Below are 21830 nucleotides of genomic sequence, written 5' to 3' on the forward strand. Positions count from 1 at the left end.
ACCATGCGAATTTTAATAAAACTTATATTAAATTAAAGTACATTCTTTTATCTACGCGTAGAATACCTTTTCGAGTTATAAATTAGTCTATAAAGGTTCATAAAATGGCAAAGAATGCGATGCTGCAAATTTTTCCTACTTTGCCATTTCTTTGAAAACTTTTGGCGAATATTATTTATACTTAGATAATGCAAATTTTAATGATTTTTATATTAAATTAAAGTGCACTCTTTTCTCTATACGTAGAATATAAATTTGTGTTATAAATAAATCTGCAAAGGTTCCAAAAATTGCGAAGAAAAGTTGGCGGATTAGGCAATGTGAACAATGCCTAAAACCAGGCATTGTTAACATTACCGGCCTAGGTTCCAAACCTCCCCCGGCAATGCTAACAATGCCTGGCCTTAGGCAATGTGAACAATGCCTGATCCGCAAACTTTCCTTGGCCATTTTTTGAACCTTTGCAGATTGATTTATAACTCAAATTTGTATTCTATGTATAGATAAAAGAGTGTACTTTAATTTAATATAAAAATTATTAAAATTCGCATGGTCTAAGTATGCAAAATATTTGCCGAAACTTTTTAAAGAAATGGCAAAGTAGGAAAAAAATGCAGCATCTCATTCTTTGACATTTTATGAACTTTTGCAAATCGATTTATAACTCAAAAAGGTACTCTACGCGTAGATAAAAGAATGTACTTTAATTTAGTATAAGTTTTATTAAAATTCGCATGGTCTAAATATAAAAAATATTTGCCGAAACTTTTCATAGAAATTGCAAAGATACACAACTTACAGCAGTGCATTATCTGACATTTTATCAACCTTTGCAGATTAATTTATTACTCGAAAAGGTATTCCACGTGTAGATAAAAGAATGTACTTTAATTTAATATAAGTTTTATTAAAATTCGCATGGTCTAAATATAAATAATATTTGCCGAAACTTTTCAAAGAAATGGCGAAATTGTACAATTTACAGCATAGCATTATCTGACATTTTATGAACCTTTGCAGATTGATTTATTACTCGAAAATGTATCCTACGTTTAGACAAAAGAATGTACTTTAATTTAATATAAGATTCATGAAAATTTATGCACTTTTAGTATAAAAAATATTTGCCGAAACTTTTCAAAGAAATGGCAAAGTTGTACAATTTACAGCATTGCATTCTCTGACATTTTATGAACCTCTGCAGATCAATTTATAACTCGACAAAGCATTCTACGCGTAGACAAAAGAATGTACTTTAATTTAATATAAAAATCATTAAAATCTATTTGTCCTAAGTATAAAATATATTTACCCAAACTTTTCAAAAAATTTGCAAAGTTGTACAATTTACAGCATGGTATTCTCTGATATTTCTTTGAAAAGTTTCAGCAAATATTTTTTATACTTATAACAAGTGGATTTCAATGATTTTTATCTTAAATTAAATTACATTCTCTTCTAACCTATATGGGATATATATATATATATATATGGGAAATATTTTTTAACTTATGTGGGACACCTTGTATATATATATATTTTTTTTTTCGGTATAACAATCACCGGAAAATGTTCGAACACGTTTAAGAATTTCTCGATTTTATTTTTTCAACGATTTAATAATAAAGAAACAAACTTGACGGTGATTTCGTTATTTTAACAAATAAAAAAAAAAAAAGAAGCAAATCGATTGAATGCAATATTATCTTCTATAACAGTTAACCCTTTAGATTAAACAATCATAAATGAAAGGAACTCTCGAGAATAATGCTAATATCGTATTAACATGGTTTTAATGTTAAATCAACATTATTCTTACGAGATGAAAGATATTTTAACGATATTTAAATCTATCTGTCCGCGTATATTTTGTCTCTTTATATTGAGGAATTCAAAAATAGAAAAATAAAGTAAAATAAAATAAAATAAAAGAGAGAAAGGTAAAGAAGAAGAAGAAAAAGAATAAGAAAAAGATGTTGAAAGACAAAAACAGATAAAAATTTAGCCTGAAGCATAGGACTTTGAGTAAACGTCGAACGAGTTTTCCATACGTTTTTCTTGATCTTTATACAAAACCGACATATACACACACAGATACATACATATCTATTTATCTATCTATCTATCTATCTATCTATCTATAAACCACATGTATATACGTAGTTGTAAACCGTATTTTGACTAAGCCTTTGTAAGGATTCCCTTTGAATCTTCATCCTGATAATCCTCATCCTCTTTCTCTTTGCTATATACTCGTTGACTAAACGAAACTATGATCGATACACGGCACACACTGAGCGTTATAATCGCGTCAAGTTATGCGAACGAACGGGGAATACCGTTTGGGGATAGAAAAAAAACACACACACACACAAAAATAAAACAAAACAACACATGCTTAAAACGATCTCCTTGGTATTTGCAATGAGTAAAATAACCAAAAAAAAAGACAAAATAGAATTAAAAATCGCTACAGTATTTGCAACATGGAAAGAAAGTATATAAAATAAACAACAAATAGGGGAACATGGAAAAAGTAACAAAGAAAGAAAGAAAGAATGAAAGAAATACGAGGCTAGATTCGAAGCTAGATATGTTTGTTTGTGTGGGGGTGGGCCTTGTGTATTTTTATACATACAAAGAAAGCTTAAAGAAACCAATCGCATTTTCCGAAAAGCGGAAAGCGCGAAACGTCGTCGACGATGTGTTCACGTCTTTATAAACGATAGAGAGTAAAGACTGAGTTGGGGTGGGGGTAAAGGGGGTTGAAAGGGGTTGGGAAAATGGTGAAATGAAGAAGGAGGAGGATTGGCCAAACGGACAAGCAACGAAGCGCACCAATACATGACCAAATAAACTTTATCCTGTGGCACGAAGTTTTCGAACGAAAGGAACTTCTTCTTCTTCCTTTTTTCTGTCTACGAATCGGCTTTTATTCTACCCTCCTTCTCCACCCCTCAATGGCCCAACCAACCCCTCCCTTAACTTCTCTTTTTTTTTCTTATTCTTATTTGACTTTTTTACTCCTCTTTTTTTTTCTTTTTATCCCCCTGTTCCGTGTTTTGTTCTTTTTCCTATCTCCTTCTCACTCCTTTGTACATTTTCTTTCTTTCTTTCTTTCTTTCTTTCTTAATACGCGTTGGATATCGCAAATGACTATCTTTGTACTATTCGTGTTTTGCGAACAATCGTGTTAAGGATCATTGAGAATCCTTTTGTTTTCTTTGTTCGTTATCGATATCCTTTTTCTTTTTTTTTTTTTTGTTTTTTTTTTAATTATCAGTAATTTTTTTAAACACACTTTTCTTTTCTCTCATCTGATTTTTATTAAGAAGTAGATTCTTTTGTATAAATAATTCTCTTACGTGGTTAATTGGAATATTATTATGTTATTTATTGATTTTTATTTGAAATTAATCTTATCTTCGTTTTGTTATTTAATATCAGGATTTTTCATCTTTTTATTTATTGTTAATTTATTTTCATTTTTTTATGGACACATATATATAGAAACGTAAACGCAAAGTTTTTCTTTACTCTTGTTATAACTTTCTATTAACACTCAAGATTTAGTTGAAAATTTTCTAAGTGATAAAGATATTTTCTGCAGAGAAAATTTCGGATTTCACACATGTTTTATTAAAAACATAAAAAATGTTTTAAAAGATAATCATAAAATCCTTACTGTTTATTTAGCATTAAGAACAAACGTACGATCGAATGTTCTATATTTTGCAGCTGAATATTTTGTAAACTAATAACTAGAAATTATTTTAGAAAGAAACCAAAGTCTTCAAGACTCAGTTCTGATGCAACACTAATTTCGTTAAAACATTCTATCAGCTATCAAATTTCCCAAAAATCCTATACACACATACACACACTTTACATTAACATTTATGCACTGTTTTTAATAACAATTATAATTCATATAATTAAATGTAAACAATAATTACGATAAATCAAATGAAGTAAAAAAACGAATATACACAAAAATTGAGTATAGAAAATGTCTATTAAAAATTTTCATAATTAAAAGTATTATAATAAATTTGTTATTAAAATACGAGGAAGAAAAAAAAAAAGAAAAACGGGAATAAACAATTGAATAGATGGAATATCTCGAATAAAACGAAGATAACCTCGAGAATCGAAAGACTTTCGTATTTTCGAACATCCATTTTGAAATGTCTACTTGGTTAACTGATCGGTATCTATATAATGAGGGGAATAAAAGCGAAAGATAAGATCAATGAGCATCTAGAAGATCATTTATCTTGGGTAACATCAATCTAACGGTTTTCATTCGAGATCATCCGTTTATTTGTTTCTTTATTTATTTTCCTCGAAATCGTTGAACCATTTTATTCGCCATTTGTCGACTTTGTGCCAGTTAGGATTGTGTCCGGTCCGACCTAAATCTTCCGGACGTCTACAGGTGCACGTAGAGTTCGTCTCCATTCGCGTTCATCCAACCACCCACCTCCCCACCCCAACCCCCTCCTAGTCTTCTCTTACCGTTCTCATCTCTCTTTTTTTTTCTTCTTTTAGTACAATCTTTTCGATTGATCCATCCCCACGCTGTCTTTTCGTGATAGTTTCGTTAAATTCGATTAGTTTTCTCATCTCTCTTTTTCCTTTCCTTACTTTTTTTTTTTTTGCTTTTGCTTTTTCTTTTGCTTTCTTTCATCTATCTCTTTCTTTATTTTTTTTCTTTCTGCTGCTGCTGATGCTGCTACTATTGGTGTACCTTCTTTCTTCATTTTTCTCAAGAGGAAGTAAAGCCGAAGAAATGTTGGATGGAAGGGATCATCGAGGGAATGGAACGAAGCGTAGTTTCAGTTAACACACACCTAACAGAGTCGACACGGTTCCGACACCTTTCACGTAAAACTAAAGGAACCTACGAGTAGGACGACATAGTCCTGTCCCTGTCGTCCTGGGACTATCCAACTAAAGGAGGAAAAATGAAGGAGAAAAAAAGAAGAAAAAAAAAAGCGAGGACTGAAGCTTAGGCCGTACGTCGAGTACTCCAGTTTATATCTAAGACTACCTCGTCAAATTCCCATGAGCTTTAAGGCAAGCCCCATTGCTTGTCGAAAACGACGATGTTCTAGGAACAACCTTTGATAAATCGCGTTACCACGAACTTGAACTTGCATTAATCGGTCTTGCTAATCCTTCCCATCTATCTAAGCTCGATACATTTTAATCCTGTCTCCTCGAGAACTAAATGATAACTTTCAAATAATATTTATATAAGAAAAGTTTACTAACTATATAATCAATTATAAAGGATATTTATGCAAAAGGTATATACTATATATACTATACTATGTATACTATATATAGGTATATACTATATATACTATACTTTGTATATTTGTTTAACGTATTGCATATGTGTATACAATATTATGTTTGTTTATTGTAGTATATCTATCACGAATTATAAATTGTATTTCCATGAATATAAATGATATTGTAATGAATATTACGTTACGTTTATTGATATCTCATTTCGAACAAATTGGAAATGAATTTGATGGGATTCTATGTTAAATGAAAATGATTTTTCTATACGTACGCGCAAGTCGATTCATTTGTAAAAACAATTACGGAATAATCATAATTTCTTTTCGGTATATCTATAATTGAAAAAATAAAAAACACATTTAATATTCGATAATGAATAACGTTTATAGTTTCGATGTAACAATTACCGATGTGAGAAAGTTGCATAATAATCCTCATTGGAATGAGAGCGGCCTGATATCGGTTCTAAAAGAAAACCGCGTAATTACATTATTCCACGTGGTACTACCAAGTTCAACGACATAAATATTTATCGAGTATAGCGACTAACAGTGAATAGAAAATAGACGACAGACTACTACTACTATAATCGTGATGGTGGTGATGGTGGTGGGGGTGGTGATGGTGGTAGCACGAAAATACGCTAAAATTCGGTTAAACGAGATTCTTCTCTATGATGCAGAAACGATCTTTTAGGGTTTTGCCCCCCGTCCCCAGTCCCCCCGTTCCCCGTCCCCGCGTTACCCTCGCGTACTTTAGGAAGCAATGAAAATTTAAATTGGAGTTAGAAATTAAATCCGTTCTTTATCCGATATCGAGTAAATCCTTGAAAATCTGTAGAGGGAGGAAGCTGGTAGCCCATGGCTGACATCTCACCTTTACCGTTTTCTATCTATCTATCTATCTATCTACGTGAAAGGTTTCGTTCTCGGTTTTCTTCATGGAAATAGTACCGGTTCCACAGTTTGGCTTTTCTCTCATGGCAAGTAATTAAGAGAAGTAATTAGCATCGATCGTAAAACGAGAGGGAAAACCGAACTGCTGCGATTCTGCGAATGGACATAACCTTTTGTGAGGTTAGGTGGTTTTCTTTTTCCCCTTATTTTTAGAAAGAATACGATAACGTTCGTTATTTATATCAACCTCTTTCTTTTCTTTTTTTATTCTTTCCAAACCTCCCCCTCCACCCCAACCCACCCTCCAGAATAATTTTATCCGAACACGTTTTTACGATGAACTCGATCGAAGAAATGGCGCCACGCCTCGCGTTCTTCTTCAATAAAGAGAAAGAGAGTGAGAGAGAGGGAATGAGAAAGCTTGCGAGCTTTCTCGATTACGTTTAATGTCGAATATGTTCCGATTCGAAAGATTTCTAGGTCGATCGAAATGACGAAAGGACTAACGCGAACACATTATTATATTCTTCGATATAACGGGGGATGGATCGTATTAAATCTCAATCTCATCATCGAATATAAACCCCGTATTTTCCTTTGGTATATCAATGCACCTACTCGAGATTACTCGTTCGATCTTACATCATCCAAACTTGCCCCACATCCCCCGTCCCCCGTCCCCGCCACCCACCCCTACGTTTTCCCTCTCATATTGGATTTTAATTATTTTATCGAGTAACTTAGGTAGATATAGGTTAGGTAATTTAGGTTGATAAAGTAAATATATCGGTATATAACAAAATCGTGATATATAATCTTCAGTGAAGACATTTTTATTAATTTATAACTTAGAACTCTATGTTTTTTTTTTTACGTAACATAAATTTGAAAGCCCAACTCTAATCGATTTTATCCAAACGCTTTAACCCTTCTTTGCATGATTTTTTCTTTTCTTTTAAAATAAATCAGGGTGATGTAATTAATGCTCTAGATTAAAGGAAAAATATTTAAAAAAAATCCTAGTGTTATTTTTTGACAACTGCGTTTTGTTGTACGCAATAGTCGCTTAAAARGTTGCCAGCAACAACAAATATACAGTACAAGGGTTTTGAGTACCTTTTATTGTTGACTAAATATTATGATTGAAATTTCCATTTTCTTACGTCATATATTATATCATTAGAAGACTTTTGATTTTTTCATCTCGTCCATTCATCTCAGATTGGATTAACAAACGATCGGTATTGTTCCTATTGGTCGGGAATCCTCTTTCTGACTTTCGATCCGGCTTAAAAGTGAACTTCCAAGGACGCTCGATTAAATCTTAATCTCGATGAACACGGTCTTGCCCATTTAATTGTTCGATCATCTATTCTTATCTTTCTCACCTAACACTTTTTCTTATAGTACTGATCGTGAAATCAAACTATATTATCTTGAAGTTAATTATTGTTTAATGAAACATCCCATTTGGAAAATTTGTTCGTTGTCGTTGTCCACTTATCGGATATATTACAAGCTTTATCGATGATAATTGAACGACTAATTTCTGGCTTATCCTTGCTTATTCAATCTGGCGAATGGTTTTGAAATGGTGACGATGACAACTGTTAGATATTATTCACGCACTTTGGTATTATACATTTGTCCCTTGTTAAAATGAAACACAGTGTCAGTCACCGATTTCTGATCCGTAATGGTTTCATTTACACCGAACAAATTCGCTCAACCACCAACGTCATTCTCCATTTGACCATAGACTAGGTGCATCCTATGGAAGGCTTCTTGTTGTTGTTATTGTTATCGAATGGAACCTGACACTTCTCCCCTCCCAACCCCTCCCCAGCCCCTCTCATCATCTATAACTGAACCGTTCCGTTACGTTCGATGTTCAACTTACCAAGAACAACGAAAATCATCGAACGATAGCTTCGTTACTGTTAATGGTACCCTATTCTCAATGATGATGATCATGATTAATTAATCGTGATCGAGGACTCTCTCTCTCTCTCTCTCTCTATCTTTCTCTCTCTCTCTCACCATGTTTCCCATCGTAGCTTATGCTTTTGCCATCTGCTCGTCGCCACATCACGTAAGGGACTGGATAACCTTTTGCTTTACAGGTCAACGTTACATTCGTTGCTTCTCTTACAACCATATCCGTACTGGTATCCTTGTCGATTATTGATGGTGGTACTATAAAAAAAAAATAATGTTTAAAGATAAGTATGGTTATGTTAAAAAATGATCAATTATTCATTTATATATTTTTTTTCAATTATAATCTAATCAGGTTAATTTTAGTCGAGATATCAATTTATTTTATATAAATTGTTTATGAATTAGAAATAGATCAGATAAAGATAGTTTTTATAGTTGATAGTTTAGATTATATATCGGAAAATTGTAATTAATGAATACTTGATTTATTAATCAATTAGTTTTACATTAAAATTTCATGAAATCAATATAAATATGGTAAAAATAATCTTTTGAATTTTTTCATATGTGAAATTAGAAATAGGTCACATATAAAGATATTTATTATTTCTTAAATAGAATTATTTTAGAAAGCTACGAAAGAAAAATCAATATATATATATATTCAATTACTCGTATAAACTGTTTCGACATAAATATAAATGATGAAAGAAATAATATGTCTAACATTTCCAAATGAAAGGATAAAATTCAAAAAATCTATATATATATATGCATAGAATATAGTAAGTTTTACGTAGGATAAGATAAATTCAATGGATAGAAGTCAAATTACAAAGTTAAAAGGATGAGAATATTTAAGTGAGCAAATTCATTTGCATAAAAAGTAAATAAAATAGATAAAATATATCTTACCAACAACTTGTACGTAACCTTGCTTGTATCTCATGGGGTCTGTGTTAACTTGACACATGTACCATCCACGATCGCTCTCCTGCGTTTTCTTTATATGAAGGTACCATGAACGATGGTCGTTGTACGATAAAGAGATCCGTGGGTTCTGAGTAATCACATTTATGTGGATCGACAATATCGTTTGAGTATCGACCCGAACCCAGGCTACCTGAAAACACGTTATGATGCAAAGGCTTCCTCCTGAATACGTTCTATGGTAAATGGTTCTACTTTATTCGCGAGTAAATTTCTATTTCTCTCTCGTGTTTGTAAAATAGAAAAGAAAAGAACCAAAAAAAGGAAAAGGGAAAGAAATAGAATAAGAAAGAGAGAGAGAGAGAAAGAGAGAGAGAGAGATAGCAAAACGAAAGGATGTGTTTGCATATTCACCGGTAATAAGGAAAATTTGCTGCTGTAAAATTAAATCGAAAAGTAGAAGAGACGTAGTTTGTAATTTCGTTGTTAGGCAAACGAGAAAGAAAGAAAGAGAAAGAGAAAGAAATGAGATGATAGAGACGAGTAATGAAAATACACTTTCGACAAAATTTGTCGAAAAAGATCGTTGGTTCATTTGTCCTTAGAATATATTTTCCATTCGAAGAGAAAAAGCTAACTGTTCGTTGTGTTAACACTCGCGAATAAGATTAAACAGTTTAGTAAGAAAACTCTCGTAAGAATAAAGTGCAAGATAATGTCACGAATTAAGCAAGCTATAAATGTTTTAATGGGATGAAAAAGCGTTTTCAGATCGATCAGTTCTTCTCGTTTATGAAGTGTCGTTGGAAGAAACATCATCGGGATTATATCGATTGGCAATCTAAAAGGAACATTTATCTGTTCAATCTATATAAATTGATGATGATTCAACGTGTTCGCAACCTTTTTTACTTTTATTTTACTTTTCTTTTGATTTTCTTTACTTAAACGTGCGATGAGAAAATAGATCAAGACTATGTTTCTTTTTTTTTTTTTTTTTTTATTATTTTCTAGAAGATTATACGAAGTGATACTTTTTACCCCAAAAAGGGTTTTTATTTATTAATATTTTATACAAATGAAGTGAAATACTTATTCCACGTTTTCCTCTCTCTCTCTCTCTCTCTCGAATATATATATATATATATAGGATAATTTTATTTTAAGATATAATATTAAAAAATAAATCTCTGAGACACATCTCTGTGTGTGTGTGTGTGTGTTTATCATTTAATCAAACTTTTTCATATTTCATATTTTTCACGCAGCACAGTTAATTATATTTGAAATATTATTTATTTATGTAAATAACTTGTTTTTACTAATTATAAGAAAGTGCAATTTTCTTCTCTCCGACGGTGTTACTCGAATTGAAAACATTCTGGAAATAAGTTTTCCCTTCGGAGAATATAGAAAGCATCAAGAAAGAGAGAGAGAGAGAGAGAGAGAGAGAGAAATAAGGGGATGGTAATTATTGTTGCTATATTATTTTCTCATTTTTTTCTCTACTTTTTTTGCTTTCTTTCTTTATTTCCACCTCAGCTAAAATGTCATAAGAATATTTCGTCCGAATTAGAGAAAAAGGTTCCTTTCGTATTTGTTTTTTTTTTTTTTCATATCTCGTTGCTATTTCGCGGTTATATTAAATAATAATTTCTATATCAACGCGTAACGAACGTAGAGTTATTTTTTTTATTGGAATAAAAAAAGAAAAATGACTTTGGTCAAGATAATAATTTGTCGAATATCGTTGACGAGAGAAAGTACAGAAGAATGAATATAACCATGGATCGATGGTTTTATCGGAAACGACGATTTGGGTATCATCACATTTCCGAAAGCCTCTCGTCCGGTTCCAAACGATTTGCAAAATCGTTGGCCCGTCCAATCGGATCAGCTGGCTTTCCACGATCGGTACTAAAATAATGACGCGATAAGAAATTAATGTTACGGGTTAAACGATTTCTTTTTTTCTTTTCTTTGTTATAACTTCACGATGAAATAAAAACAAATCCGTTCGCAGAAAAGAAACGAATGAATGAATGAATGAATAAATAAATAAATAAATGTATGGTAAACTGATCTATATTATTTATAATTTGAACTCGTAAGTCTTTTCTAAGATTGCATGATTAATGGTATCAATTTATTCTATTGTTGTCAGATCTCAATTAACTGAAGGAAAATGAAGCAATTATGCAAACCCCTTGTCGGAGATGAAGGAAATAACAGCATCCAATTTGCAGTCCGCAAACCGTGCCCATGGAAATATTTTCATTAATATCTTCTATTGTTCTATACTCCGTCCCTTTTCTCACTTCTCTCTCTCTCTCTCTCTTATCGCAGCTATGATTAAGGGATAATTCGATAATTATTTTATCTTATTAGTTAATACAAATATGTTGAATCTACCTTCTCTACTAGGATCTTAACAATCTATTACGAATTTTAACACTTACATCTTTTTTTTTTTTAGATTTTATTTCTATACATTTATTTACTGTAGTGTAATATTGCTTGAATATTTCTGTTATTTCATTTTTATATTCCTATGTGTACCTTTATTCTTACTTATATTCGTATTTTAATATTTTACTTATTGTTTAATATTTATATTTCATTTAAATATGTTGTTTTATATTTTACTCTTATACATTTATTTATTGGGTGTAGTAAACATTTTTCTCGTATTTTTCTGATAGTAAATGTTAATCTGATTGATCTGGCAGTTTGAAAAAAAAATACTGAAATATTATATAATAATGAATAAAAACAATTGTGTGATATTTGTTCATCGAGTCAAAAGTTATTAATTCTTGAAAAAATGAATAAAAATAATAATAAATATATTTGAGGATACATTTGGAATTTTTATTACAAGTTAAGAAAAAAAAAAAAGGAAAAATATGGGACTCACGAGATCAGATTAGTAAAAATAAAATAAAATTCATGATGTTTATATACGTGATGCATTATCGGTACACTTGGCACAAAGTTGATTTGAGTGTTTTCAATCTGGAAATTTCGATATCAAAGATGCATCAAGTTCTGATCGACGAATCGTAGGAAAAGTCGATAAAGTGGTGGAAAAAATGGTGCCAGATCGGAACGTTAATAGTTGCGATATTGGTAAGAAAGTAAACAACCCCACACACAGAGAGAGAACAGTTTTAAAACATTTGAGAAAAAAAAATACTGAACGCAAAATACGAACGAGAAAACTTGTTTTAAATATTACATTGAAAATACGTAATTTTACTCGATCAAATAAATCATTCCTTTTGAAATATTTTTCTTTTAATTTGCTTCTATCACATATTTATTAATTTACATGATATGAATGATAGAAAAATATTCAACTTACTTTATAATTTTGAAGATTATCAACGACGCATGCCAAGAGTGCATCGCGTCCAACGCTGACAGTCACATTTTGTATTTCCTCAGCAAACTTTGGAAACTTGTGATCTGAAAGAGAAGAAAAAAGACATTGAAAAACAAAAAAAAAACAACAGCAACAAAAAAATGTTAAAGCTACTTTGTAATCAAGGAAACATTTTCACGTAGTTTATTCGTAGAATTTTTCCTAAGATGAAAAACCGAAAAAAGTGGAAGCGTTCGTTATCATTATCTCGAATATTCGAGATTGAGATTGAAGAAAATAGAAGGAGAGGACACTAAACGTACTTTTGAATCATTATGTGCTGTACGGTATAATGAGTTTCGGAAAGTTGAACCATGGGGTACACCCTTAGGGACTTTTAGATTCTCTAATGTCTTTATTACGCATCAAGCATCTTGAATTATTTATAGGTGCGAGAAAAAAGTAGGAATAAGAAAAGAAAGAAAAAATTTTAAGAGAAAGATAGATAGATAGATAGATAGAAAGAGAGGAAGAAGAAGAAGAAAAGAAATTCGTTGGATAAGATGGTTGCCGAGGTTAAAAAACGTGAAGGAAAGGGAAGGGAAGGTAAAAGAAAAAGAAGAAGAAGTTCTTTTGGAAGAGTACAGCCAACGCTAGGCTTTGTGAAAAGCTTCAGTTATTTTTATTTCCATTTTAAAGAGTACGAGCAAGCCAGTGGTAGTAGTTCGATTACAGAGTAACGTTAATTAAGTTCACCGTGCTTTATTATATAAACAGTTCAGCACGTTAATTGCCGTTTCTAACGTTCCCCGTGTTCCCTTTTTCAAGATTTTAATAGTAGGTAGCATGACACAGGTAGAGAATTTCTTTTCAACCAAACAATTAGATCGAATTATAATCATAAGTGAATTGAAAAATAAGATTAACTATTTTCATACATTTGTATAATACATATAAATTCGAATATTTAAGTCGGAAGAACAAAAAAACAAAAAAGAAAGTTCGAATGGGAACGACAAAAATATAGTCAGATATATTATTAATTAAATAATATTCTTCATTTGAAACATGTTAATCGATTTAAGAACAATATGTCGTTTAAAAGATTTCTTTCTATATATATAAATGTACGCTTCATTTTCGATATCCTCGACGTTTCTCTCGTCGGTTACTTTAATTAAATTTTCATATTTTAATTAATGAATTGTACGCGCGCAGAGGAAATCTAGATAGTTATATTTAACGATAAAAGCGCGTTGTATATATAGAAACGACGTACACGTTGATATCAGTTAGATGCGTATGACTCATAAAGATTGTGAAGATTGACATTTCACCGTGTTGTGTGATCAGACCAGATTATAATGCAGCCGTAATTAATCAACCATAAGCCATTTGAAATTGAAATTTTCAAATAGGAGATTTCTTGTTTCCTTTTAATATAAATTACAATGAAATCACATATATATATATATATTTACGAATGTGTTAAATTTTATTCGTACAAATAAATTTCCTATTTTCTCTTAGTCATTCTTATTGAAGTATAACGAAATAAATCAATCTATGTTGAATCATAGGAAAAAATAAATGAAATACGAATTGTTAATCGAAATCGAATCGTTTATAGGTGTACGATCATTTCATCTCGTTCCCTATTTTCGAACAATGTCAAGCATTTAAACGGAACCAACTGGCCACGAGTTTTATTCGCCTGTCTGCGTTATATTAAATAAACATCCTCGAGAATATCCTGGATGAATAATTAATTTTCTGTTCGCTCAACAACTTCTATATAATACCTATGCACAATGCATTAATGATAATGAGACCCAGTCAGTTCGTGCCCGTCGAAATTCATAAGCACGTCGCACGAAAGTCGTTATCAAACTGATTAACAAGCTTTGATTAAAGCGAATCTGTTGGATGTTCTTCATTGTGTGTCCTGCTTATGTGTATAACATATCACTAACAATATGTACTTCAATATTTTATCTATTTCGAATCGTTATTCGAAGTTAGAGTAACGCAACGATTTAGGCTAATTTAATATTCTGCTACAGAATGTTGCAGACTATCTAAATTATTGAAAATCATATTTCGTTTTTTCTTATACAGAATAGAAAACAATTTTATCTTTTTAAATAATTTATCATCCAAACGTATTCATTTGTTTATACTTATATATATATTTATACTATATATTTTATACTATTACTATTTACTATACTATTTTACTATTACTATTTATATATATAGTATATATTATATTACTATATATTTATTTTATACTATTACTTTTTTTTATAAACGTTTTTAAAAAATAATTTATTATTCACATGCGAAAATTTATTGAAACGAAAAATATTTCTACGTTTGTTAAGATTTAAAAATCAGTAACAATTAACTTTACCAAAATGTTTAATTTATAATCTACGTTGGTATTTTAGTATGAATGATGTAGTATAGTTGTTCTTTGATGAATATAAATTCGACTACGCGTATAATACAACAGTTATGTATTTTCCCTACTTAGGTGTCTAAAGTATGTAACGTTTGCATCGAAAACTTTGTATTTCCCTATAACTGACTCGTGTAAAGCAATTGTTCATAATAGTTTTGTTAATAGATACGACTTCTTTGAAGTAGCTAGTACAATTCAATTTCAGTAATAACGTTATGCATAATTTTATTCTCAAATAAACTAAAAAGCCTAAAATAATGGGAAAATAATATTGTTCTTGTTTGTCGTAACACAGTTTTGATCTTTCAAAATGGCATTCGATCGTTGTTTTTATTGGACACAATTGTAAGGTTCACAAAATTCAGCATTTTTCGTTAAAAGTGGCACGTTGCAAAAATTTATAAGACTCTGCGAATATTTTGTTGTTTTTTATTCTACTTGTAGATAAAAGTATTAATAAAAAAATGCACAGAATTTGTTGACCAGTGCGTAGAACAGAAAACTATAGTAATTGAAATCTAAGAGAATATTTATTACATTTGTTCTGGTACCACATTCTAATGGAAAACGACGAATAAATCTTCGTTAAATCGTATGGGGGGTTTTTTTTTTATATAATAATGAAAGTCAATAAGGATCCTTTTATATATATTTTTATGTTCTCCTTTTTATATTTATATTTATGACAAACATTATAACGTATGACGATGGATTTTTTTTTCTACACTTTAGAAATGGGAAATACGAAAAAGAACAAAAAAAAAAAAGAAGAATAAAAACTATACCGCGAATGTAGAAACGTAGGACGAATAAAAAATGCAGTAGGAAAGTAGTACGAACAGAACAACGAAAATACGAGCTCGGGCAAGTAGTACGAATGAGAAAAAAGTTAGCAACCAAGTAGTACGACTAGAGATATTGAACTCTTTCTGATAATAGAAAAGAAAATCTATTGAAATGGAAAAACATTAAGAATAATATCACAAACGTATAATAGAACAATTTATATTTCATTTCTATACTCATCTTACATTCTTTACGGTTACGAATCTTAAAAAAAATAAAACAATGCGAAATACAAAAAATAACTTTTATTTCAAATATAAAAAAAAAATTTTAATTAGGCGAGATTACTGTCATTAAACGACTAATTAATTTCATTTTTAATTATCTACTGTGTAAATTTCTTATTAACTTATCTATTTTGTTATTTATAGAATACCCAGCGACCAACATTATTATTATTATTATTATTATTAATATTATTAGTTTTGTTTTTTGTGTAAAAATAAATGATACCGGAAATAACTTCTTTTAAAGCTTTCCATTAAAGAAAATTATATTCAAATATTATTTAAATGAAATTTAAAGCAACTTTTCTCCTATGGCACACGGTGCTCTCATAAAAAATAAAAAATAATTTATCTTAATTTGTGTTTTTTCTTCTTTTTCTTCATTCTATTTCTTTTACTTTAAACGCTATCGCAAATCTTAACGCGAGATTTTTTCTCATTTGTTTGTTTTGTTTCATATTTCTTTGTTATATGTGTATTCCTGTTTTTTACACTTAAATATTTTTTTTTATTTCGCTTTGGAAAATATTAAAAATTTCCAGAACGTTGTACGACAGAAAAGCTCAGATTATTATTATTATTATTATATACATATATATATATATAAAGAAAGAGGCGGTATTATACATTAATATAAAAAGAAACATCGTGCCGAATTTATTTAACACGTTTTCCGCCAAGCTACACTTGACTAACATAAGTGTCATTACCACGCCATGTGTATATCTAAAACGTTACACGCTATGAGATTTAATATACCTGCGAAATTTACATATTCCTTTTCGTTTCTTTCTACTTGGAAATTTATTTCATAGTTACTTTTTAAATATTTAAAAAATAATTTGCCGAATATACGACAAACAAATAAATTTGTTTTGTAGTGAAACAAAAGAATACAAGAATAATAATATAAATAATATCTAACGAATGAAAATATTTGCAAAAAATGTATATACGTGAGAAAATATACTCTTTAAATAATATATTTATTTTAAATATATTCCAATCACACATGATTTCATGTATCGATTTATTAAATCAAGGGAAACATAAATGTTGTTTGTGAGAATGATCGTCGAAATATATTCGTAATATCCAATATGCAATGTTACAATTTATATTTTGTTATATTTTAAATAAAAGATAAAAAGTATCACTTGACGTAAAATAATCAGTTCCAACGTGTACCGAAAATAATAGTACACGTGACAACAGTAAACGTGTTGATCATTCATTTGAAATTTTCCATTAGGAAACCCGATGGTCATTTTCTCAGATATTTCATTTAAACACGAACAAGATTTTATAATGATTTATTATATATATATTACGTAAATATAAATCGATCATAAGGAACCATTTTCTAAATTATCATTTGAATTTTCTTTCTATTGATGAATTAATCGACATCAAACCCTTTATCTAAAATTTCTTTTCTTTTATTATTATTATTATTATTATTTTCCCTTCCATCTCCATTATTATATAATACGAGATGTCTCATTTTCTTTTAACGATTCTTATCGAAAGAAAACAAAGCTAAGGTTATATAACGTCGAACGATAATACCGACATTAATTAAAAATATTCGAATCTTAATTACGTTATAATGAATTCGCTAAAGGGAACAACACACCGTTGCCATTTATATATATATAGTTTTTTTTTTCTTTATGCAAGACAAGGACGTTTCCAGAGAAAGAGTATTTCATTAAGTCAAGAAGCTTAAGGAAGAAAGGAGTAGCGCTATTTAAAAGTTTTCTGAAACTGTAAATATCCGCGTTTCGTTCGTTTAGGGCGGTTATATTAAAGTTTCCTTCTCTTTCTCTTCCCCTTTTCTCCTTTTCTTTTTTACATTTTCTTTTTCTTAAATGAAAGAAAAAAAAAAGAACGAAAGCAAGATGGAAAGAAAGAATGACAGAAAGAGAATATTATTACTAGATCGTACTAAATTTGTGTTAAAACACTCGAGTAGATTTTCTGTTAGGTTTGTGTAAAAATAATGCACGTTTTCCAATATGAAACCTCTTTTGGAAATAACCATTATTTCCTGTGAAAAATGAATCATATATTAGCATGTATAAATACCTCATGTATGGCTATAATATGATCGTGTCAAAAAATTGACCATTCATGAACATATGTGTTCATAATTATGAAAGTGGTCTAAATCCAAATTAAAAATAAAAATCATTTTATTAATTATTTCACACATCACATTATTTTAAACTAAATTAATTCAATTTAATTGTCACGATATATTGTCAAAAATGAATCGTTAGATAGTGTTTTTGTTATTTCAATATTATATAGAATTCATTTTTAATGTTCAAATGTAATCCTTTAAATATCTCAACTTAAATCACTTTCATAATTATAGGCACATATATGAATAATATAATATTATATAATTATATATATAATAATAATATTGTATAATTATATCAAAAACATTTATTGAAATTATATTTTTTTTCTTTTGTAACTCTGTTCATATATGCAAATATACGCAACATGTATGATTCTTTTTTCACAAGTTTGCAATAATAATATCTTAAAAATGAAGCATATAATATTCCTCATTCGTAAAAATAAAATCACGTAAAAAAAAATTGTAAAACAAGTTAATGCATTAAGCATTAGGATGAGATGAAATTTTGGGAATTGCATCGAAACGTGTCGAGAAGTTAACAATCCAAGTTTTCACTTGTAATTTCGATCGTACGAGCGTGGAAAGAGATAAAATTAAAGATAGTTTCGGCCCCCATAACGTTTCGTCTAAACTGTTTAAAGAAGTTTTCTTCCATTGGTTGTGATAGAGAAAGCTTAGCTTTTACTGGAACCGGTCAAGACCAACACACGTGGGTTGGTGTTCGTCGTTCGTGTAACGGTTTCCTCATACGCCTGTGGTCAAATATTCTTTTGATAAAAAATGCCAAACTTTCGATGACTCGATGAAATGTAGGAGATAGATAGATAGATGAAAAAAGAAAGAGTGAGAGAGAGAGGCATATGTTTGATGTTTGCTCAAAGCTCCATCGGGATTTCACCGATTTTGTTCGCAAATGGATAACGGAACTCGTTTCAATGCGGGTAACCATTTGACATCGTGGCTTTTATGTCAGTTAGAAACTACGAACCGAACGTGCTCGGTTCATTCTATTTTTTTTTGTTCCCCCATTCTCCTTTTTTCCATCTCTCTCTCTCCCTCTCTTTTATTATTTTTTTTTTTTTCATTTTTTATCCCATTCCAGACACGATATTAGTATTTTTCTATGTTGGAAAATACATTGGATGGTCACTAAAAAGAATTTCGATTTAACGAGAACAACATAAGTTATTATACATTGATATCTATATGTGTATGTATCTGTATATATAGATATAGATATATACATTTATCGTGATATTCGATGGCTCCCTTACAAAGCCATCGTAAATGAATAAAATCCGTATGGGTTTATCTCAAACGAAGTTAAAGTTTATTGGTTTAGTAGCGGTAAACGGAAAAGAAGTTGCGCGAACGTGCTCAATAATCCGTACCACGAGATTATCCGTGAGCCAGGAAAGCGTTTCTTCTTTCTACGTGCCTTTGACTTCCCTGATTCGGACTCCTGCTTTCTCTTTTTCTCTTACTCAAACTTTCTCTTTCTATCTTTTGTTTTTTTTTCACTCGCTTCAAAAATTACAATCAAATTTTGCAAAAGTAATATAAATATATAGTTACACGTTATCATGTTCTTAAATACGATATAAATTTTGATTAAGCGTATAACAAATTATTGCGAGATTAGTGCTTTTTTTTTTTCTATTTTTTTTTACTTCATTCAATTATATAAATTTCGTTGAAATTATTTGGCCGATTATATTGCAAACGGTTTTTTTTTTTTCTTCTTCTTCTTCTTTTTCGCGCAAGTGCAACGAAAAAGAAAATGAGTGAAAAATTATCGACGAAATAATAATAAGAAAAATTGTATTCTTTGGCGAAAAATTTCTGCATACCATCGTACGAACGATGGTTCGGATAATTTCTGAAGGAAAACGAGAGCTCGCGAAAAAAAAATTAAGAGAAGAAGTAAAGAAAAAGAGTAAAAGAGAGAGAGAGAGAGAGAGAGAGAGAGAGGAGTAAAAGTATAAGTAGAAGTAGTAGAAAAGAAGTGTAGAGAAGAGAGTAGAAAAAGTAGAAGGAAAAGAAAAAGAAGAAGAAGAAGCCTTGGCGATCGACGGTTCCGTTTCGTCTTCGACAAAAGTTGAAAACTTTGGTGCGAAATTAAGGTAGTGCAGAAAAAAAGAAAAAACGAAACGAACAGAAAAGGGGGAGAAAAGAAGGGAAAAAATAAAAAAAATGAGCGTACCATTACCGCACGGTAACGTACGAAGTAAAACTTGAAGAGAAGTGGTCTGGAAAGGGGGCAGAAAAAAATCGAAGGAGATGCAGAAAGAAAAAGAAGGAAGGATGGAAGGAAGGTACCTTAGCTAACTAAGTTAGACGAAAAAAAAAAAAGCAGGAGAAAAAAAAAAGAAAACCTAAAAACATAAGATGAAGAAAATAGGAAGATTGGTTGTAATTATAAGCTCACTTACGACTACCGACTAATTCAATTTTTCCCCCGCAATTTCGATAAGCAATTATTCCAAATGAAATATTCAACGAGATGAACAGAAAAAAACGCGAAAATATCTTTATATTGTACAAACCAGAACATTCGAAATTTGTCGTTGGATAACACGTTCATTCATTTTCATCCCCATGACCGCGTTTGATTATTAAAAAGAAAAATAGAAAGAAATCCTAATAATAATAAGAAGCAGAAAAAAAGGATTTCATAAATTTCACTTAAAACTTACGCTTGAATTTCTACAATTTCTTTAATCTCTCTCTCTCTCTCTTTCTCTTCTAGATGTAAATAAAAGCATTCATTGAAATTGAAAGCAATATTCGAGAGGGTTAAATGAGCGAACGTTGTTGGTTTATAAAGAGAATACGAGGAACCTGATGAGCTCGCAAGTGGAAATGGATAGAGATAGTTAGACAGACAGATATCTAGATAGATAGATAGTTAGATAGATAGATAGGTAGATAGGTCTTCCTCTCGAATGCGACACGCATGTACTTGGCGCACCGATACAGTGACGGTTACTTAGCGTTTACTAACTATTCACTATCCGTTCGTCTATCCTGCCAATCGTTCCCACGAATTTCCCAGCGCATTGTTCGGCACGTATTCATGAAACAAGATCCTGTCGAAATTCAAGTAGCTGCGATAACCGAGAAGACTACCTACCATATACCTTTTCCTGCACTCCCCACTTTCCTCTTCCTCTACCACCCTTATCGATCCCTTTATCTCCTATTCTCGTTTTCCTATCCTTGTTTCTATCCACGTATGTATCTCTTTCTACGTAACAACTACCCAGTACTTATCACACATACACATATTTCCCACTTATTCACTAACTCTCGTGATACAGTCAATGCCACTTGGAAACACGTTACCTGCACATGTCCCTGACTTTCAACGCTTCCCTAATTTACGTTCAATGAATAGTATAGTAGCCCAGTTTAAATGCAACTTTCATTCTCTACAATGACCCCCCCCCTTAATCCCACCACACCATCGATTAGGTTTAGATTGATATGTAAATGTGTACGTTATTTTTATTTTCACATACGTTTATTTTTTTTTATTTAGTTGGGAATTGTACAAATTATTAATCATCGATATTTTTTGTGATCGGCAAGTACGTCGATAACGATTCATTTTTTATAGGATTTATTTGTATTATTTTCGTTAATTTTCTTCTTTCATTATTTTAGTATTGAATTATATTGTACGTTAAATTAT

At 30.6% G+C, this 21830-nt stretch overlaps 1 protein-coding gene across 2 annotated transcripts in view; it reads right to left on the reverse strand.

Moving 5' to 3' along the window:
- The window catches only part of LOC106786005 (limbic system-associated membrane protein-like), a 194021-nt gene that overhangs the window by 12316 nt on the left and 159875 nt on the right, over nt 1-21830 (reverse strand). For both annotated transcript variants that reach the window (XM_014746941.1, XM_014746940.1), the window contains exons 3-5: nt 12448-12551; nt 9069-9276; nt 8253-8408 (exon numbers count right to left, since the gene is read on the reverse strand). In XM_014746941.1, coding sequence (XP_014602427.1) covers nt 8253-8408; nt 9069-9276; nt 12448-12551 — 468 coding nt within the window. The remainder of the gene's footprint in view (nt 1-8252; nt 8409-9068; nt 9277-12447; nt 12552-21830) is intronic.

The sequence above is a fragment of the Polistes canadensis genome, unplaced genomic scaffold (assembly GCF_001313835.1).
Source record: "Polistes canadensis isolate GaletaPanama2010 unplaced genomic scaffold, ASM131383v1 scaffold_62, whole genome shotgun sequence".
Classification (NCBI taxonomy): Eukaryota; Metazoa; Arthropoda; class Insecta; order Hymenoptera; family Vespidae; genus Polistes; species Polistes canadensis.